The sequence below is a fragment of the Toxoplasma gondii genome, chromosome VIII (genome assembly GCF_000006565.2).
Source record: "Toxoplasma gondii ME49 chromosome VIII, whole genome shotgun sequence".
NCBI lineage: Eukaryota > Apicomplexa > Conoidasida > Eucoccidiorida > Sarcocystidae > Toxoplasma > Toxoplasma gondii.
In genome coordinates this window covers 2,056,450-2,078,176 of record NC_031476.1, presented here as the reverse complement: position 1 = coordinate 2,078,176, position 21,727 = coordinate 2,056,450, and the positions used below count along the sequence as shown (strand labels likewise).

The window sequence follows — 21,727 nt, the reverse complement described above, 5'->3', positions numbered from 1 at the left end:
TCAGTACTATATATGGAGAGAAGCGTCAGAGCTGATTGATCGATAGCTTTTGACATACACAGAGTGAGACCTATAAAAGCACACTTGGCTGTTGAGGACGCGTAGCTGTTGACTTGGAGACAGGTTGTTCCCTATCTACCATTTAAAATTGTGTAAATATATACAGCAGAACAACAATGTTCACGTTCATGGATTCAGTGTCCAGGACTACCTGGCGCTTAATAACGATTCCGTTTTCCATCTTCCGAATAAACTACATAATACAATGAGCCGCTTGTAAGAAGATTCATCCAATTAAATGTGATAGACATTTAGCATGTCATTAACATATGAGGATAAAAGGCACCTTTAAGCGCGGTATCAATACCTGCAGGGTTGCTAGAACCATTTAAATGTAAGTAGAACATATGTAAAACTATTCTAATACAACCTACAAAAGGCAAGATAAAATGTGATACAAAGAATCGTTTTAATGTTACATCCGATACGTAGCATCCTCCAAGTAGCCAAGGTACCAAATATGGTACTGGAGAAAGGAGGTTTGTAACGACTTTAGCACCCCAGAAAGTCGTTTGTCCCCATGGTAGTACCTATCCGAGGAAGGCAGTGGCCATAGTAAGTAGATATAAAACTAAACCAGACATCCAAGCGGTAGTTAAATAACTATAACTCCAGTTATTAAATCCTCGACTCATGTGAATTAAAATACGCAAGATTACGAAAGAGGCTACTATAGCATGCAACATCCTAAATTCCCATCCTGCTGCTGCTTCTCTAACTAGATGTTGAACGCTAGCAAATGCACACGACGCTTCTGAAGTATATCTAAACACTAGATTGAAAACTGCAAGTGTTTGTAGTACAAAGGCCATTGCAACTAAGAAACCAAAATTATAAGGTGAATTTAGATATAGAGCACACCATAAAAGACGAGATGTGCCCGAAATAGACTCATAGATATCATGATTGTTCGCGAAACCGTACTAACACAATAGAACTTGGATCCGGTAGACAAAGACCTTCAAGCTCTAAACCAGTAGTCCACCTCGTAGTATACACTCCCCAGAAAAAGATTATAAATAATCCTGTCTCAGAGATTATTACAACCAGTACGATGGTGCTGATCAGACTAGCATCTGAGTAGTAGTTTTCTCTCGCTGTTAATACACGTGATAACAGTAATCAATATATTACGCGTAGAACATAACCGATGTGGAATAACCTTAATGTCGTAGCATATTGAAATCCAACACTTTTAGCTGTCTTAAGCAGTCCAGTGGGGCGGTGGTGCACAGCAATAATAAAGAACTTGGTTGTCTGTATCTCATAACTGCAGTCATATTCAGTATCCTCGGTACTATACTGTCTCTGTTTCTTCGATTTGAGTTATTCCTATGTGAACACATAAGATCATCAAATATAACGGTATGCTCCTGAATATAACGGAACAAGCTGTAAACAAAGGGCTGTTTAACTTAAACTGAGGCGTCAAGTAGGTACAAACCGTACAAGGATTAATTATGTCCATCTGCGCATCTAAGTTGATACTCGGTTATATCTGGTAGACGCTGACTTCCCGGCTAAACTATGACTTATTAAACCATCCTAGGATCATAAAAATATTATGTATGGTACTAGTCAGTCTCGAAGATCTTTTCTTCTCTCGCGTACCTTGCTAAGCGACAAAACTCGGCTGGTCTCCTGTTACTCGATTCCCGTCTGAAAGTTGCTTCACACTAGAGCCAAAAGAAGTGATAAGCTGCTGCAGAAACACCGATAGCAGACAGACTCGCCCAGGAGCGCCGTAGGCGCAGATTATCGTATAAGGGGACAATTGTGTAACGGTACCCTTCCGCACATAGCATTGTCGATTCTCTTCAGTTCCCATCCGCTCCACGATCTCAGTGCATATGCATGCCAGTATCGTGACAAATATTTGTTTTGTCTTGTGTACGTGGCCACGACGTCAGTCGATTCTTAAGCTGTTTCACTATCTTTCTCGGGGCCACTTTGCAGTAACCGAAGAAGTAGCAGGTAGATCCCGCCAGCCATTTCCACTCCAGGCTCGCTTTAAGACGCATAGAATTTGGTGCTAAAATCCATGCAATTTCAACTGCGACAGCGTCCACAGTCAGCGACCAGTACCTTAGTATTGATATTACCCCCCACTGTTTACCGACGAAAATGACCACCGTCAAACCAACAGCAGCGCTGACACACTGTTGCCCGCTGAACTATACTGAACATCCGTACGGCTGTTGGGAATTTATCTACAGCTCCACTTGGCATAGAACGGGACAACACACGAGTCTGGACTAGCATAGAGATAACCCGTCTTTCGTACACGTTGCCATTTGTAATGCTACTGTTCCACAGAATCCGGACGCCTGCGTGGACCAGGAGCCAACGACAGCTCACCGAATGCGACCTGAACAACGTCGATTTCCGGAGAAAGTTCTCGGGTGCACTCGGTCGGTTTCATCCCACCCCTTCACTGTCTCATTGTAGAGAGCTTTCTCCGACAGTGGGAGATGTCTGAGTAGCAGAGGCAAACCTTGACGTATTCGTTCGCCCCGTTCTGGGGCACTTGCAGTTCTTAGTGCTGTTTTCTGATCCGCAGAGTATGTGCTACTGTGGCGAGGATAAGAGCTGCCGATTCCTTCTTCGCCCGACTACGCAACCTTCTGAAGGCATTATCGCACCAAAACGCTTTTGTGAGAGCCTGTAAACTGCCTCACCGGTAAAAACGGTACCTCTTCGGCGGTAGCGGGGAAAGAAGTACTGTTTATAACGTAGGACCTTGCGAGCGCATTCTGGTGCCTTCCCACCCCTGGCTTTTTTCCATTCCCTTTTTGAAGATAACAGCGTCGTAAGCATGGCGGAAGGCGGTCGAATCTCACACAACTGTCTTCTCATATCCATTACTCTGAAACGAGAGTATCGCTGTACTAGATATTTATTCTACATGCTCTACGTTTCGGGTTCCCACGACACCCATTAAACCGCGGTGAGGGTCAGCTAGCGGTCCCCAGACTGCCTTGACAAGCACGGTCTTGGCGCAGATTATGAGATAATTCGCCCTTTAAAAAGTGTTTGTCGTGAGCTCCTGTGCAGACGAGCGCTCGCAGTTTTTGGGGGTGCGCGAAGTGAACAGAGTAATTCAGGCAATCCACACGGTTCCCCGTACCGGGTCGCTTACCCACAGGGCACAACACCAATAGGAGCGGCGGCAACCCGCCTGAGCATGGCTTGTCGCTCTTTCTTCGATCCTCCCAGCGTGTCTCGCCGACAAGTCGAGCTGGCTGTTAGTTCCAGCCCCTTGGTGGGTTAGCTCAACTCTGGAACAAGCGAGCGCCATAGGCATCCAGTGGGCCACTCTAGCCGGAGGGGATGGCCACACCCGGGATCAGCTAGCCCACCCGGTTGAAGTACTGGGGCTCCCGTAGAACCCTTCTCGCTGGCTTGCCTCAGGCCCGAATCTAATGGAGATAAAAGACTTTTTCATGTGCATCTTTCTCCATCTGGACTTGTTCCGGCCGAGCCTCTTCCCTCTTTCTTCCCTACGCAAATTTCCCCGCAACGTCATTTCCCTGTTCGCCACCTCGAGTGCCCACCGGCGGGACGCAGCCACAAGCGCAGCAGTCTGCGGTGTTCGGTTCGAGAGCCCTGTTGCTTTGTGTCCGTTATCCTTTTCCCCCTTTTCAAACATGGTTTCCAAGCGTGTTCAAACCGCACTAGCGGTTCTTCTTCCAGGGCTTCTGCTGGCCAAGAGCGGTGTGCAGCGCGTCGATGCGCAGGTCGATGCTGAAGACCTGCTGAGACTCAACATCCCGAATGACTGCCCAGTCCAGCAAGAGCAAACAAATTTCCAAATGGCAGAGTTCACCGGAGTGCCCTTCAACGCGACTTGCCAGAGATACTGCGCGGAGCATCCCGAATGTGCAGCGTTCACCTACCACGCGGACAGCAGACGTTGCGTGCTGCACTCGCGAACGGGCAATCTGGCCGAGAAGGCAACTGCCCGCTTTTCCCGTAAGCGATGCCCGACTTGTTTGCTCGATAACTTTAATGTGGCTGACACGGAAGACGACTATCTCGTCATTGCGATGACCGTGCAGGGGTGCGCCTCGGAGTGCCGCACGAGGGGGTGCAACTTCTACGTCTACGATAAGGAGTCGAAGAAGTGCCACTTCAAGCGCCACCGCGACGGCATCCAGTCCGCAATCCGCCCCCAACAGGGGTTACAGGTGGGCTTTCACAACTGCCGAAACACGGACTCCTGGTGCTTTGCACCCAACCACACGCTCCAGGGTGAGACCCTGAAGACGACCACCGCCAGCGGCCCCTTGCACTGCAGCGAAATTTGCCTGAACCATGCAGGCTGCGCAGCTTTCTCGTTCGACGTAGGTTCCAAAGCGTGTCATCTCAAGCCCGCCAGTGCGTTTGATCACGTCGCACCGCAGAACGGGTCGTTCTTCGGACCCCCTGGCTGCGGCCTGCCTCAGGCGTGTGAAACCCAGGGTAAGAGACGCGCCGGAGATTTCCTCATGTCCTTCTCCCCCAACTCCATCAAGACCAATAAGGGCTGCCAAAGGAGGTGCCAGGAAAACCACCGATGCTTCCATTACAGCTTCGGCCCCGAAGGCTGCTTCCTACACGGTCTCGGTTCCGTCGCTGAGGACGTCGAGGGATACATCTCTGGCGACACGAACTGTGGCATATAAAGAAACCGGCTGCGCGACAAGGCTCTTGATCTTTCACCTGGATATGGGGACATAGCGGAGCACTGACAACAGGCATGTGCCTCGACGAAGCGACCGTGTCCGGCTCATGATCAACGAGGTGGACACACACGCACGAGGCACGTCACTTGGGCCGACGCACTCAAGAAGAGACGTACGCTTCGTGCAGTTGTGTATCCAGAGAGACGGTTAGGGCCTGCCGAAATCTGATTGTGTCGTCTCTTCCGCAGCAGGGGTCCGGACCAGCGCTCTGCGGATAAGACTGTTAGTGGAACGGATCTTTGTGCGACCGTGAAGGTACTGCCACAGCGTGAGGCAGTGGAGGATGCGCGAGACGGTTTGAGAGATGCTGGGACACAACCAGAAGTTCGCGTCCCAAGGACAGAGCGTCTGGTGAACCGGAATTGTTCTGCTTGGGGTAGCGACGCTTTCTTTGGCTGGTCCATCGAGCTTTGTCCGCCTCGCGGTGTGCGGCTCACATCTGAAACAATGAACGCGTAGCCAAGGTCCTTGATCCGCTGTGTCCGTGCGGATAGCAAATCCTTTGCCGCCTGCGGAAAACTCTTTCCGTTCGTTGTGCGCTTGATGCTGGGTAGATGCAGTCAACAGGGGGCTCCGCCCCTGTCTGTTCCCCTGCGAGTTCGTCCGGTTCCACGCCCACATGGAGAGTAAGCATTGACAGCGTACGGCGCCGTCTTGTTAAATGTTTCATTTCCCTTAATCTTCTTTCCCCTTCATGTCTTCTCCCCCTGAAATGCAGAAACTGTCTGACAAGTGACGCACAAAAGACATAATGCAACCGGTGATAATCGATCCATTCATGTAGACTCCACACGCGTTCGCCGAAGACGCGATGCACCTTGTACCCGGCACACGGACCCCGAGTCCATAACGGTTCCGTAATGGAGCGGTTTCGCTGCCAGAACAAATCTCTAAAGATTTCGTATGCGAGTTTTCTGCTACACAACGCAATGCGCCACCAGAATGTCCGGGCTTGCCCCTCCTCATCAAACGGTGCATGTCGAGTTCGCAGCCCACATGGGGTTTGATGGAACTGTCTCGCCCAAATAAGTCAGTCCCAGTCAAGCTCTTCGTAGCATCTCTTGGCAATATCGTACCTGAATGGTAATTTATTTCAAACGAATGTTGGTTTTACACATAGAATGTCGACACCACTAAAAGCGCCTAAGGTGGTGGCCCCTCGAAAAACCAAAACTTGACTACAAGCTGTACAAATGCCGCACAAGGGCACTCGTTGCCTAGAGCCCTCCGATCCTCCGCTCTTCCAAGAAACAGAGCACTCTTGATTTACATACGAAATGCTGGTGCTGAAGTGCAATCAGAGCGCGGCACACTCAGTCTGCGGTTGTTCGATTGTGTACGATGTTCCAGTGGCATTAGTCGTGCGGAAAAGTGCAAGGCTCGATAATAACTGAAGATTGTGCAACGTAGACTTGACCATTGATAAGCTATTTGTTTTAACCGGCGGTTATGTATATATATATATATATATGTATATATTTCCCAGACCCCCGCGCACCTGGCTGGGTCTACGATCCTGGCTCCAAAAGCTGTAGTCATTCACAATGTCGGTTCACAATAATTATCAGCTTAACTATGCTCTGCCCCGCAGGAATGCTTAACAGAGCTACAAGTGTCAGAATGCTACATGAGCAGCAGATCTATGTATCCCTGTCCCAGATTCCCTACTTTGGGCACATCATCAATCACTGTTTCTTCGGGTTGTCTTCGTGATTCTGCGCGAAAAGGTTTCCGAGTTGTATTGGCCTGTATGCTTCAGATAATTCAGGTAATTCTTTAGCTTTTAGGTATAGTTCAGAAGCATCTTGTCCATCCGCCAGCATTCAACATCTTGTTAGAGAAGTAGCAGTAGGGTGGAGATTTAATATGCTGCATGATGACTACCGCCTCCCTTTCAGAAACGTTTGAAAGTTGAACATGTGCACTCTCAGCAGGATTTCAGGCTTTGCCTGGAAAATCCGATGGTACGAGGTAGCGTTACGCGCGCACCTTAAAAGTAGGGACTCAGCACCCTCTCTTTTGCTTCCCAAAAGGTATGCACGGTTTGTACACATGTTCTTTTACAGTCCGGCAAAGGCCATGAACGATTTGAATTTCCCTCCAGTTGACCGTGTCAGTCCGCCGACAACCGACTGGAAAACGGTCGCCTCAGCAACGGCTGCTCTGTGTGCTTGGGAGCGATGGAACGGCTTTGCAACGTTGCAGTGCAGACGGTTAAAAAGTTTTTCTGGCAGTATTCCTCAAACCGACTCCAACGCATCTAAGAAGAACCTCGGGGGTGTCGGCGTTCGTCTCCTCGAAGTGGAACGTGACACCAAGAAAATCTCTCAAGTGTCGCAGGAACTGCGTCGTGTACGGTGTCAGTCGCGACAGTCTCAGCTGTACATCCACACAAAAGGAAACACGTCTGACGAAGTTGGCCAATAGCTGCGAGGGATGACTTTATAATGTGCCCGACAGACACGCCGCGCGAAAACCCAAAGTTGCTGTGCGAGCAAGTTGCTTTCGCTAGGTCTTTCGCGTACCAGATAGAAAATAAATACCGTACAAAATGAGGTCCCGCGTGACGAATCTGCACCTCAGCTTCTGCAGGTCTGTTCTTGTGTCCGCTCGACTCCCCTCCCCCGTCCCCTTCCGTGAGTGGTATCTCCCGCCTCTAGAATTCTCTACATCCAGCCGGCCTCACTATGTCTGGGAGAACGCGTGTCGGAGTGTCTGTGCTTTTGTGCTCTTCAGTTTCCTGGCTTCTTTCTCGCCCTCGACGCAGAAGCCGGTCCTCGATTTGCGCGTTCGCCTACCTTGCAGGGCTGGTGTTCCTCCGCCGCCGCAGCGAAGAGGAGCGCCATGTATTGGTGGTGTGTGTCGACGACGCCGCCCTGCATGATTTCGAGGAGCAGCCGGCGCGCGGCGTCTTGACCCATTTTCTCGGACTGGCCGAGCTCCTCGCTTCCGTCTGCGCTCTGTTCTCTCTGCGCGTTCTCCCGCGCTTCTTTCTCCAAAAGTCGCGTCAGCTTGCAGTTCCCCGTGGCTCTCGACGCGTCTGCGTCTGCGCAGTCGCCTGCTTCGGCGCCTTTGTCTCCGTCGCTCTCGTGGAAGGTCTCGCAGCTGAAGGCCCCCCTCACGTTGCCGGTGATCGTCTCCGCCACGAGGGCGACGCCCACTCCGCGCCGCTTCTCCTGCTTCGCGGCTTTCTCGGCCTCCTTCGCGGTTTTCTTCTTGACGTCAAGATACACCCAGACATCGGGGAGAAAGGCGTTGAAGACATGGCGAACGCGGTTGATGCAGCGACGAGCGAGGAGCGGACTGACGTTCTCGGCGAAGGCGACGCCGCGCACCCGCTTCACGCGCCCCACGTCGACCAGGGCAAAGGGATGCAACGGCCCCGCGAGGACCCCCGAGCAGTGGACAGACACCTCGCCGCCGCCCGCGGGTGGGAAGCCGCGCCGGAGAATTTTGACTTCGAGAGAGAGTGGAGACGAGCCGCCGGCTCCGCCTCGGGAACCGACGAGTGCGAGGAGGCGCTGGAGTGTAGGGACAGTGACGGCGCGCGTGAGGTCGACGGGGGGGTCGACGGAGGAGCCGTCGGTCACGCCCGAGAGCGAAATCGAGAGTGGATTCTTGCAGAAGGGCGCAAGAAGCAGCAGCACTTCGAGGTAGTACGAGAGACCACGACCAGGGTGACATGTATGCGCGAGACGGTCTGGACTCGCCTCGTCGCTGCCAAGCAACTGACCGGGGACGTACGTCAGCACCGTCCCCGTCGCATCGATGTGCACTCGCGTCCCCACAGTTACTTTACACAGAAGGCGAAGCAGCGAAGCCTCGTGGGGTCGCAAGCCAGGCAGCGACAGACCAGAAGCCGAGGCTCGAATCTGCGAAATTCGCACTGGCTGACCCGTCAGCGTCGATAGCAGTAGACGCTGGCGCAGAAACGCGCTGCCTTCGTAGCACAGGTGCTTCATGGTTGTCAGGACGAAGGAGAGAGACTGGGAGGGAGACGAAGATGAAGACAAGCAGCGGATGAGAGGACAGGGGGGGGAGTGGAAGAAGGCGAGACGCAGGAACGCTGGAGGAAGGGAAGAGAACGAGAAAGCCAGCACAGCGGAAGAGAGAAGAGAGACAGAGAGCCACTAGAGAAACGAGACAGAGCAAAATAAGGGGAGGAGACGCTCCGAATCAGTGGGGGAGCAGTTGAGAAGAAAGAGGAGAAGAAAAGAGGAAATCCAAGACGCAAAGAGACCACGAACGGGCGCCGAAGACGGAAAGGGCCGGACAGAACGGGCAGACGAAAGAGAGTTGACGCCACAGGACGAGGACTAGGAACAGGAGTGGAGACGACCGAGAAGAAACGGAGAAAAAGCGAGGGACATACTCGCGTAGAGTTCACGGACGAAACACCATCTTCTTTTCCTGGACAAGAGAGATTGGTCGCGGGCACATACCTCCGCGTACAAACGGCGTTCATGCGACAGTGGTGCGCATCGTCAGAGAGGGGGCAGGTAGCCCCCTCCTTGGAGCCGTCGAGCTTGCTCTGTCAGCTACGCATGCTTCGTTCTTTCGCCAAGAACTCGAAAAAAGCGCGCGAAACCTGGAGAGAAACCTGGAAATCGACTTCCACGAAAAGCTTCACGCGGGCTAGAGAGGCGGGCTACAGAGGCGGCAGGAGCGCCGCCGATACAAAGGGTCCAGCGAGCCTTGCTCGGACTAACGAAGGGTTTTTCCGTTCTTTTCGAGTTCAAGGAAGGCTGCAGGAAGATGAAAGTGCGGTGGCAAAACTGCAAGGCCCATATTTCTCGCGTCTTGTGGGGCAAGAGAGCCCTGCTCGCAGCTTGCATGCGCGACCCCGTCGCATGCACGCTGTCGATACACTCGAGGATTGATTGGGAAAACCTGCAGAGTGCGACGGAGTTTCGCCTCATTTCCTCGGATCTTTCGCCCCTTCTTCCCTCCCACGTTTTCCGCGCCTGTGGGTGGTTCCTCCCTTGTCTCTCTCGCCTCTCGCCGCCCTCTCTTTTGCCGCCGCAAACCGTTTGAGGGGAAACGCTGGCAGAGGGCAAAGCCGAACCGGGCGGCCGTCAGTCGTCCGAAGGCGGGGGACACGTTCGCCTCTCGACTTCGAGCGAGTCTTCTCGTCTTCCACGCTTGTCCCTTTCGTCCACGACAGCAGCTGCTGCCGTCTCGTCCGTGGGGTCGTTGGGAGGCTCGCGGGCGCCGCTGCTGCGTCTGTGTGGACACCGGAAGTCCGGCTGCGTCCTCGCGTTTCTTTTTCGCGACGAGTTCCTGAACTTTTTTCGCCTTCCCAAGCGGGCGGGAGTTGCAGTTCGTGCGCGGCCTCTTTGTCAGACGGCGCAGCGAACCCAAGTGCTCGCTGGAACGCCCCTCTCCGTTGGTCACACGGGCGCGGTCTCCTTCTTGCGGCGCCGGAACGCGGACTCCACTGACGCGGAAAAGCGTCGAGGAAGATGGTGAAGGCATACTTGCGTTACGTCCACGAAGAGGCCTTCGGCCTCCTCTCCTCTCCGCATGCAAATGTGGCGTTCTTCTCTCCGGCGGGGTCTCCCGGCCGGCCTTCGGCGTATGTGCTGACTTGCGCGGGGGCGTCGGTGACCCTCTGGAACTCCGTTCGCCAGTGCCCACTCGTCTCCTTCTCGCCTCCTTCTTCTCACGGCTCTTCCTACCATCACGCTGTCCGCCTCGCGCTCTCTGAGAGCCGGTCTCACCTCGCTGTCGGCTACAGCGACGGCAGCGTGCGGGTCTGGGCGACGCCGACGGCTGCGGACCTCTCTCAGCTCGCTGCTTCGGCTCTGCCCTCGAGCGTCTCCTCAGGGACGCACCTGCTTTCTCCGCCCCCCGCGCTCACTCTCCAGGGCCACCGCAGCGCTATCACTGCGCTCTGTTGGAGCGCTGGCGAGGACCAGACGTCCTTTCCCGAGTCGCCGCGCGCCGCGCCCGGTGCCGCGGTCGATCACCTCCTCATCTCCGGCTCTGCAGACGGAGACGTCATCGTCTGGGACTGCGTCGCGGGCGCTGGCCTCCACAGACTGCATGCTCACGCCGGGCAAGTCACCCAAGTCCTTGCCCTCAAGAGACCGAGGGCGGCGCTCGCGAGCGAGACGAGCTGGCAGTGCCGAAGAGACACGGCTGAGGACATGCGTCGCGCGGAGGAGGCGCAGGCGGCGGCCCCGCAGACGGTGCGTGGAAAGCGAAAGGTGGAGGATGGGCGTGGCTCTGCGTCGGCGCGCGTCGCTGCCTCGCGCGCCCTCGATGGTCCTGGAAGCACCCGCGCAAGTCGAACTCTCCCCGGCGCTGGCCTGCTTCTTGTCTCCGCAGGGAAAGACGGACTCGTCAAAATCTGGGACGCCGACCTCGAGCTCTGTCTGCAGAGCCTCGTCGACACGGTGCCGGGCGCATCCAAAGCCAAAGAGGTGTGGAGTCTCGCAGTCAATCCGCAACAGGTGAGAGCGGACAGCGGCAGAGAAAACTGCGCAGGCCAAGGCTCTTCAGGCAGAGAAGAAGAGGCAGAGAAGAAGAGGGAGAGAAGACGAGGGAGAGAAGACGAGGGAGAAGAAGACGAGGCAGAGAAGAAGAGGGAGAAGAAGACGAGGCAGAGAAGAAGAAGAGGGAGCTGAAGAAGAGGGAGAAGAAGACGAGGGAGAAGAAGAAGAGGGAGAAGAAGAGGGCAGGGGCAGGACGAGGAAAAGCGGAGGATGCAACTGAAGTGGAAGAGGTGACTCGTGGAGGAGGAAGCGAAGAATACCTTTTTTTAGGTGACGAAGAGGACAGAGGGAGATAAGTCGCAGGAAAGGGAGAAAGGAGGCGAACACCGGCGTTTGTGGGACCCCCCAGCAAGTAGAAAGAGGATTGCGAGTAGGCGAGTGGGTTGAGGAAGGACTTGAATTCACTGCGAGAGCAAACCGCCACGGTAGCGATGAATTGTGCATGAGGGAAAGGCGAGGGAACGAAAGGAGCTGAACGGAGAGGAAGAGAAGAGGCGAGAGCGACGCGACCTTGTGTGGCGCGCGTGAACTCCCATTTGTGGCTTTTGTCTGTGCCCTCGATGTTTTTCTCCAGACACGCCTCGTCGTAGGATGCAGCGACCAGCTTCTTCGCGTCTACGCACTGTACGGACTGTCAGCGTCCAGGCGGAGCGTCTCGGGGAGAGGCCCCGGGACCGGGAACGAGGGAGAAAACGCGCCAGAAGGCGAGGGTGCAGACGACGCGCTCGCCGCAAACGAAGGCGGAGAAGACGCAGAACTTCACATCGACCCACACACCGGTCTCCGTTGCTTCGCCAGGTTCCTGGGGGTTCTGCCTCGACCTGCTGGTGGCCAGAAAAAGACGACTTGTCTCAAGTTTGCCTGTTGGTCAGTGCGTGGCGGCCGGCGAGGGCGCGAGAAGACAGGCCAGGAGGACGGAGAGGAAGAAGCTGAAGAAGAGGGCGTCCTCATTGTGGGGAGCGGCAACAGTCGGAGCGTCGAGGTGTTCAAAGTCTGTGGCGAGTCGGAGCGAAGAAAGCGGATGAAGAGGCGACGGAAACGCAACGAAGAGAAGAAGAAGAAACGCGAAGAGAAGTCGCGAGACGCCAGAAACACTCACCTCCGCTTCGACGAAGAAGAGGGAGAAAAGGAAGAAGAAAGGGAAGATGACATCGCGGCGCGCGTCACAGACGAATTTGTGTTCCTCTCCCGCCTCCACACTGCCAGCGTCGTCAAAACCTTCCACGTGCGAGCTGTCTGTACATCGCAGAAGGCGGCTGCGGACAAGAGCACAAAGGGCCAGGCTCCTGAGGTGCAGGTAGTTCTCGGCCTCGCCGACAACGCGTTTGAGATGTGGAGAGTGGACGTCCAGCAATTATCCAATCGCCTTTCTCAGAAGGTCAGAGAGGCCTTCGGCGTCGATGCATGCTCCGAATTCAAGAGGAATCGTCTGAGTCACTTGCCGCCTGTTTCGATGCTTTCGCTCCTACGTTTCCTCTTCCTTCAGTCTCCTGTGTCCACTTCAGTTCATGTGTCTTCCGTCTGCGACTCTCTCCTCACCAGGTCTCCTGTGTACCGCTTGCACTTCAAGATCCTTCGTTTCGGTCTGTTCGAGTCTGGGCTTCCAACTCGCCTGTCTGTCTCTCCGGTTGCCGGCTTTTTTCTGCTGCACCTGCGCGTTCCGTGTCTGTGGAGTGTACAGACACCTGAGAGCGAGACGCAGGGAGACAAAGACGACGCATGCTTCAAACAACTCTGCCGCGTGGCTTCAGGAGGCCACCGAGGCACCGTGCGCCAGTTGGCGGTTAGCCACGACAGCGCATATCTTCTCTCGATTGCGGACGAGGTGAGTTGGAACACAACGCGAAAGGCTGAGAGAAGAGACGAAACTAGTTGAGGGGAGAGGGGAAAGCTAAGAGACGTTGGACGAACTGGAGGACAGCAGAGATCAGGAAGCGATGAAGTCGTCACACTTGGTCTCTACGCTGGCCCATGTTCGTTGTGTCTCTTTGTCATATGAAAGTTTCCAGTTCTTCTCTCTCGGCCCTCTCTCTTCTCTCTGTACCTTCTCGTATTTCTTCTGTCCTCTGCTTCTACCATTGGCCTTCTCTCTTTCCTGTCTCTTCTCTTCTTTTGCACCGTTCTATACGTCCCTCTTCTCCTTCTGCGCCGTGGGCTCTCTAGGGATTCAAAGTGTGGACGACACACACGCGACAGTGCGTGAAGAGCGTATCCATCGACCTGCCCCTCTGTGGCTTCTTCGTCGCAGGTGAGAAAGGGAGCAATCTCGGAATAGACATTTGCACGATTGTCTTTGACGGAAGGTGCAGCTGGAAGCAGAAACGCAGTCTGGCACTCCTTCGTGTTTTGATCTTTCGTTTCCACTTTCATTCCCAACAAACCACACTCACGAGGTCACAGCGAGAAGGATGCAAAAACAAGAGTGCAGCGGCGAGACACGAACTTTCAAAAACACCCTTTCGCCCAACATATAGCCACTCCAGTGTGAGAGACTCTGTTCTTTTACGCTTCAAAGTGAAAAGTCTTTTTTTTCTCTGAGACCCGACAATGGTGCGCGTCCACTGCCGCTCCTCCCGCTCCTCCCGCTCCTGTCTTCTCTCTACAAACAAAGGGACGAGAAGCTCGAAAAAACGCCTCTCTGTGTCGACTTGCAGGAAACGACTACGTTGTCCTCGGCACCAAGGCCGGAGACCTGCTTCTCTTCGACGTCGGCGCATGCGCTGTGCGCCAGCGCCTCGAACATGCACACGGTGGAGCAGTCAACGCCCTCGCAGAACATCCAAAGCACACTGGGTAGGCTCTCAGGCTGCGCCAGACGCGAGAGGAGAACTTCCGCTCTTTCGACAGGATCCACACGTTGCGGACTTGCGCGTCCTTTTGCTTCCAAATCTTCACCCCTTTGGGTTGTTTCTGAAGCAAGAGGTTTCGCTTCTCTTCTGAATCTTCAGGTTTCTCTCTTCGGCTTCATGCCGACTAGATCTACATCCCTCTGTGTCTGTGCACGATCGGAGCGGTCGACGCTCGTCTAGACAACTCTCTGTTCAACAACGTTACTTGCATGTGACACACCTGCAAATAACATATACGTATACATACATATACATGCATAACATATATATATATATATATATACGTGCGTACATGTGTCTGATGACGCGGCTTGGCAAGCAAGAATCTGTGTCTGTGTTGTCTGTCTGACTCCCTGTACTGATCTCCCTGTTCGTATTCTACATCGAGACGTACGGATATTTGGACTCTTGTGCAAGTGTGCATGTTGGTTTATGTACTCGTGGTACATTCCGGTGTATATTTGTGTCTGAGTATCCACGGTGCTGGACGCAGTGTTTGAGAAGAGAAAAGAGGGGGAGTTTGGAACACGGAGAGAGGTGGGCGCAGTCCGTTCAAATCACGTAGAATCGAGGTCTGGTACCTCTGTTCCCGTGAGATCCGAAGTTGCGTTTTCTGTGAAGGAGCCGTTTCTCTCTCCCTTCTCTCTCTCTGCGTCTCTTTCTCGCTTGACGTCTCCCCCTCTCTTTCCCTCTCCTTCCCTCTCCTTCCCCCTCTTTCCCTCTCTTTCTTCCTGTTTCTTTCTGTCTCCGTCTCTCTCCGTCGCTCCTTGACTCTGTAGTTCGGTATCTCTGCCTGCTGCTTGCTTCTTCGTTTTCTCTCAGGTTTGCGTCCGTCTCTGCGGACAAGAGCGTGAAGTTGTTTGTGTTTCACTTGAGCGACAGCGGGTCGCCTCAAAAGAAGGAAGACTCAGGCAACGTCCAGTTCCGCCAAGTCGGGAGCCTTCCACTGCCGGACCAGGGGCTGGACGTCCGCTACTCGATGGACGGGAAGTTCCTGATTTGTGCGTTGCTGGACATGACTGTCCTCGTCTTTTATTCGGACACATGCAAGCTCTTCCTGTCGCTGTACGGGCACCAGCTCCCCGTGCTCACCCTCGCTGTCTCCTCAGACAGCACGCGCCTCGCGACCGGCAGCGCCGACAAAACTGTCAAAATCTGGGGCCTCGACTTTGGAAACATTCAACAGAGTCTCCTCGCGCACGACGACGCCGTGACTCAAGTGAGGCGAAGCGAAGGTGGTGGAGCGGAAGAAAGGCGGGAGGGAGAGGGCGGGAGAGACAGAGAAGAAGGAAGGACAGAGCTCGAAGGGGAGGGAGGTCGAGAAGAACGTGAAGAGGGCGCAGGAGAAAGGAAGGCGAAGGAAACACGGAGAATGTCTGGAAAGGACGGCACGAAGACAGACGATAGCCGGGACAAGCCAGAGCAGGAAGGAAAGCGAGCGAAAAGAAAGAAGAGAGAACCCAGCAGAGCTCCAGGGAACAGCAGGCCGCATCACTGTGACAGTTTCGTTTTTGGAAGACCATCGCTTCCACACGTTTTTCTCTCACGAGCTTCCCCCGCCCCCCTTTCTCTTTCCCTCTTGCACTCTTTGCCCATTCACGTTGCCTCCTTCCTTTGCTTTGATCAGGTGCTCTTTCTCTTCGGGACGCACTATCTGTTGAGCGCCTCTTCAGACGCTTCCTTGAAGCTCTGGGATGTCGACCGACAGTCTTGCCTCGTCGCGATTCTCCCCTCAGCGTCGAACTCGCCCTTGCGCTGTCTGGCGGCTAGCCAAGACGGAGACAGAGTGTTTGTGGCCGACGCGAGTCGCCTGCTGCAGTGTTGGCGGCGCACAAGTGAACAACTGTTTGCGGAGGAAGAGGAGGAGAGAAGGTGGGAAGAGAGCGCAGAAAGAGAGGCCCTCAGAGAAGACGGAGTCCTCGTCAGCACGGCCACCAGTGCAGCTGTCGTCATGGACAGAACGAGTAAACGCACGATGGAGACAGTGCGAACCACGGAGAGACTCATGGAAGTAAGCGAGAGGGCAGACGGGAAGTGGAAAAAATTCAGAGGGGAGAGAGAGAGTGAGAGTGAGAGCAGAAGATTCCAAACAGAGAGCGCACTGCTTTGTCAACGGCTCCTCCACTGCCTAGGTCTTTTCTCGCTTCGCAGATTTCTTGCAGACTCGACGAGGGGAGAGCGCGTTTCGGGGATTGGGAAGCAAAGGCGAGAGAAAAGAAGCACTGTGGAAGTTCAGCTGAACACTGTGCGCAGAAAACGAGAACGTGGTGAGGGTCTCGCTGGCAAGGCAAGAAGGAAAGGGGGACGAGGATTGAGGGGGGGGGGGAAACGAAGAAAACAAAAGGGGAAAGGCCGAAAAAAGAAAGGACAGGGGAGGAAAACGACCTGCAAGTGAACTGCCTTTGCGGTCGGGGCGTAGCTCAAGTTTCTCTCTTTCGCCATCTGGCTTTTTACTTCTTGAAAGAAGGTTTTTCTCAGCTGTGCTAGACAAAGAAAGGAATCTATCGGTTTCTCCATTCGTCTTTCACTCCCAGAAGTTCTTGTTTGGTGGCGTCGTTCTTGTCTTTCTCTCCTCTGCTTTCTCTCGGGGTGCTGCCGCTTCTTCTTGTGTCGTCCTTCTTGTCTCCCTGTCCTCCCCTGTTCTTCTTCAGCTCTTTTGCTTCCTTCTATTCGTCTTTGTTCTCTTCTCCGTCGTGCTCCAGGTTCTGGATGAAGCGCGGGAGCAGCAGGAAGCAGACGAGGCGTACGCAGCCGCGCTGCTTGCATGGGAGAAGAGACGAAGTGACCTGGCGCAGAAACAGGGTCTGAAGCGACCTTTGAAGGGAGACAGATTCTCTTTCGACCAAGACAGGGAGGAAAGGGCGATAGAAGGACTCCCCCCGCGTCCCGCTCCGCCTCCTCAGAAAGTGGAGTTAATGGGGAAAAGTGCAATGGAACACGTACTGCGGGCTATCGCGACATGGAAGGCAGGCAGCACTTTCGAGGTGCTTGTGGCTCTTCCCTTCGACTACGCCTACAGAGTAGGAAAACCGACTTTTCACCTCCCCATCTATCCGTCGGAGATTTCAGTTGTTCTGTCTCCTGGGTGGCGGTTTCCGTGTTGTTGTGTTGTCTCAACTCTCGTATCACGACTAGCGTTTCCTTTCACGGACGCACACAGTCTCTTGCCCTCTTATGCTATGTGCTCGCCTCTTTTCGAGCTTGTCCTTCCTTTTGATGCTTCCAGGTGTGTGATTCTTCGTCAGTGGAGCACTGTGTCATCATGAACTGTGTTCACTTGTATATGTATATATGCACGTGCACATATATGTATATATATATATATATGTTTATACATTTATGTGTATATATATATATTATGTACATCGTTGCCCACATGCTTATACATGTTTGCATGTATGTTTATGGGATTGCGTTGCGTGCGTTGTGTTTGTCAGCTTCTCGAATTCTTGGTTGCACATCTTTCTCTGCTACATGTTTTGACGACAAGCGACAAGGCGAGAGAGACAGAGACATCAACATTGTCTTCGGCCTTTTCGCAAGAAAAGGAAGCGCATGCAGAGGGTCAGGACACAGGGCAATCGACAGACGCGATTTTGTGTCTCTGCCCCATTGAAAGCGTCGCTCGCGTCGCTCTCATTCTTGTTCAGCTGCATTTCAGGTACGGCACATTGAGAAGTGGTTTCCGTTTGGGATCGAGTTCTCGAGAAAACCTGTGTTAGGAAGTGCATACATGCCTTGTAAAGACATGCGAACGCCAGTGCTGGAGCCGGGCGCCGCTTCCGCTTCAGGCAGAAGTAGGGGCTTGTGTGTGAGTTACCCTAGCTGCATTCGAGTTGTTTGATACAAAACAAAAGGACACTGAGAGCACGAACTGCTCGAAAACATACTTTTTCGCGTTTTCATGTGTATTTCAGGCTGTTCCTCGCCTCGCCCAAACAGCGACAAATCCTTGCTCGCCTCCAGGCATGCCTGCGTCCGCTCCTCGTCCGGGAGAGGGTAAGAGACAACACTAGATTATCTGGAAAATTTGGGGAATTGGAACAGAACAACGAGTTCCTTGCCTGGAGGTTTGTTCCGTACAGTTGTAGGTGAAAGGTATATCACAGATTCAGCCTAGCGATTCGGTTGAAAATTCATTAGCCGGTTTTCTACTTGTGCCCGCTGTCGGGTTCTGATTTTACTAGAGGATTTGGAAACTTCTTTGTTTCAATCGTTATTGTGCGTTCGGGATCGTTTCCGCAATCTCGATGTCCTACACGTACAAAAAGTAGAGTAGAATTCAGCGTAGAGTTGGAAAACCAACATCAGCAGGGAAGCTGTACGGTACTGTGTTCAGTAGTCTCCTTCCTGATGGTATAGTCGTCGAGTCCAGTCTCGAGATGCAAAGTTCTTTATTTTACGGTTGCTGGATTGCTAAGATAGCTAAAAATGTTGGAATCAATACCCTACGGCATTAAGGGTATATTCCAAATTGGCTGTTTTCTGGACGTAGTGTGTGGATCACTTTTTCCAAATAAACGAACAGTGGGTTCATCAAGGCTTTTTGACGTGCGCCTTGGGGGATCCCCCTGGGGTATCTTTGTTGGAGTCTGAGGGGGGTAAAAAGAATGAGAGGCAGTCGGTCCATTTTGGTTGACCTTACTGCGTGTATTTGTTGGCAGCTCTTGAATGCTGCCCGGTGGCGTGCTGCGAAACCCTATCGGTATGTTTGCAGGATCGCATGCGTTTCAACAATGCGGCGTTGACTTTTCTCCAGAGAAAAATGGAGCAGGAGCGATTCCAGGCCCTCCCGGATGCGAAGGTACCGGGTTCAAAGCGGCAGAAAACTACTGTCTGAACTCCTGCGGCAGAAAAGTCCACAAACAAACGTGGAAATAGAAGCAGCAGCCCACGCCGAAATCCGGAAAACCAGGCGGGAACGCGGACGCCAGGATTCGAGCACAGAAGGGGAATACAACACTGCGTATCATCTGGGAAGGTTCCCACTAAAACCGATGTTATCGTTCCGAGACACATCGTTTTCTTATTGTCAGGAGAAAGTGGTGCTTTACAGAAACAGGAAAGTTGCTTGTGTCTGGTAGGAAAAACGACTTTTGCTGGACAAGGATCGTAGGTGTGCACACTACCCCGGAGGTCGAAAGTGACTCACACAGCGGACCGTCGTCATTTAAAGACGGCTTCGTGATGAATACGCCAAAACAAAACGCCACTTGTATACAGTGTATTCCAATTAGCTATGGCATTTAGCATCCTTCATGAACAGATGGGGACGGAAGGCAAAAAGTTGCGGTAGCCAGATCTTGAAAGTTCCACATCTGGGGCGACACTCGTTTCTCCGACTTGAAAAGACCTGTGCGGTCCACGATGTCAGTTGTTAAAACAAGAGAGTTCTAAATCCTCAGGCTACTGACTGGTTTACTGGACGCGATGCTGTTTTACGTATCAATAGGATCCTTTATTGATGAAACAAACTCGAGTCCCCCCACCACCCCCCCCCACTTTGGCTACTTGGAAGCTGCCACGTATCTGACGCAACATTAAATGATCCCGTGTGTCACATTTTCTTTGGCCTTCTATAGATTGTATTACACGAATGTTACGTATCTTCTGCTGACACTGAAAGGCTCTAGCGAACTTCCCCTCGTCCGCGAACCGATTGGAGCAGGCAGTTTTGGACCGACTACGTAGCTCACCCTTTTGCTGCAAGAACCCTAAACCCTCCAACTCGATTAGAACTACTTGTGTAAACGCTTCCTTTCAGCCTAGTGGTTTCGCCCTATTCCCTGTAGTACGCACAGTTCCATATATGCCTTTAGTGCTTTCTCTATTTGTTTCAACATCTTATTTCGCCCTGTTCGTCGCTCTGCAGTGATTGCAGAAACATCTGTAATGCCACCCTTGGTCGCTGCTGAGCCTAGATCCTTGTGTAAGGAGCGAGACTGCGGACCTTCGTGAGAGGTAACGATGTGCACTATGAAAACGGCAGAGTCGAAGACTGCGTTTCACGACTCTCTACCCTAGAAAGTGACGTAGCTTCTACCCGATCCATTGACCGAGGTCTGGACAAAAAACATTTACCCCCCTCGTAGGCAACGGGCCTGAGAAGCGAGTCAAAGGAATTGTCTGTCAGAGCGGCAGCAGCAGAGCTCGGCCTCTGACCACCACCCCCGCTCGAGTCTCCATCCAACTCAGCACTGAGGTAGGTTGGAGGTTCAGAAAAACCATATCGTAAATTCCCCAGGCCAGGGTTTCTCGAACGAAATTGCTGCAAGATCCACAGCTCGAGCGTCCAACACACGGGCTGCACACGAATTCCGACCCAGCTGCTTTGAATACGTGAGTGCCACCGTGCCGCGATTATCTGGCGCCCAACTGGCGTTGGCAATTTGTGTGAAACGCATGGAATATTTCTCACGTCTGCAATTGTGTGACCCGACCGCGCGACTTGGTCGACGCACGTCCAAAACGCAAAACGTGCTGGTTGTAACTCCATGGATTCGGCCGAATGTTTCGCTAGCTCTGGCGGTGTGTTTCCCGCTTGATGGCCGTCCCGTGCCGGGGATCCGCCCTTCTTTGTACACACTGCCCGTATGTTTCTGACCAAATCGCCGGATTGCCTGTTGTTCGATCGAGTTCGCGAGAACTGAGGGTGGGCGCCCCGTGGTGCAATCGCCGAAGTGCAGCCTCGGGTGTACGTACACCCCCCCAGTTCGCTTAGCCAGCTGGGGTGTGTGTAGGGTGCCCTACAAAACAGAATCCCCCGCTTCTTCTTGCATGCGGTTGTTTCCCGCGGATGGTGGTGACTCCTGGCTGGTTTTCCCGATTCTTCTCTGCGGCTTCTTGAACTAAAAATGTACAACTTTTTCTGCGGTCGAATGTTAGTCCTGGGCTGTCTCGGTCGCCCGTTCTGGTGACGTGCTGCGGTAGCGGCCTGGTACAACAACCACTGCTCGTCCACCATCTCCCTCCACGGCCCTTCGACGGTAAGACCATCGTAACCGACTGGAACTGCGTCTTTTTCCAGGTTTCTTCTTTTCCTGCTGACCCTTGCGCCACCCGGATCGCGTTGACGCTTTTTTTCAATGCAGTTCGCGTTGGAGATGCGCACAGCGAACTGGTGTCGTCTGTGTCTCGGTTTACCTCTACTCTCGCGGTTGCGCGACGCTCGTCCACTTCTCCGTGCATCTTGGACTCTTCTTCTCTCATCTTCAAGCGTATTCGCCCTAAAACTATAACAACATTTCACTGCTTCGCAGAGCCGAGCTCTCTGCGGAGTTCGGCGTAAACAAAAGAGGGAAAAATTTAGAGGGGTCTCTACTCGTGAAAAGGTGTGATGTGTGGCGCGCGCGCCAGAGACTTTTCTCCGGTCCTTCACCGTACGGCTTTTTCCGTCGAGTATTGCGACCACTCCTCGTTTCTTTCAAAGACTGCTAGTGTTTCATCCTTCTTTCACACGAACTTGTCGTTCTGTCTCCTTTACAGGAGGCGACCACCTTCCCCCTTCTAGCCAAGCCTCCCATCTTGGCGTCTCGTGCTCGTGCCTGCGGGACAGAGCAAAGACCGTCTGGATTTGTCACGGTTCTCCGCATCGTAG

General features: G+C 53.3%; 3 protein-coding genes across 3 annotated transcripts; 2 read left to right on the top strand and 1 right to left on the bottom strand.

Moving 5' to 3' along the window:
* Positions 1–3,482: 3,482 nt before the first annotated feature.
* Positions 3,483–4,724, top strand: TGME49_232400 (PAN domain-containing protein; the record flags this gene model as incomplete). The annotated part of the gene is made up of 1 exon (XM_002368069.2): positions 3,483–4,724. One exon carries the CDS (start codon positions 3,483–3,485, stop codon positions 4,722–4,724), a length of 1,242 nt encoding a protein of 413 aa, XP_002368110.2.
* A 2,217-nt stretch (positions 4,725–6,941) lies between these two features.
* TGME49_232390 (18S rRNA biogenesis protein RCL1 protein) lies at positions 6,942–8,746 on the bottom strand (the record flags this gene model as incomplete). The annotated part of the gene is made up of 2 exons (XM_002368068.2): positions 6,942–7,163; positions 7,583–8,746. 2 exons carry the CDS (start codon positions 8,744–8,746, stop codon positions 6,999–7,001), a joined length of 1,329 nt encoding a protein of 442 aa, XP_002368109.1. The 3' UTR covers positions 6,942–6,998.
* A 1,500-nt stretch (positions 8,747–10,246) lies between these two features.
* On the top strand, positions 10,247–19,063 carry TGME49_232380 (WD domain, G-beta repeat-containing protein; the record flags this gene model as incomplete). Its single annotated transcript, XM_002368067.1, has 11 exons — positions 10,247–11,239; positions 11,856–12,659; positions 12,963–13,106; positions 13,445–13,529; positions 13,936–14,074; positions 14,953–15,349; positions 15,758–16,141; positions 16,833–17,150; positions 17,568–17,791; positions 18,048–18,129; positions 18,848–19,063. The coding sequence occupies 11 exons, from the start codon at positions 10,247–10,249 to the stop codon at positions 18,968–18,970; spliced, it is 3,693 nt and encodes a 1,230-aa protein (XP_002368108.1). The 3' UTR covers positions 18,971–19,063.
* Positions 19,064–21,727: the final 2,664 nt, after the last annotated feature.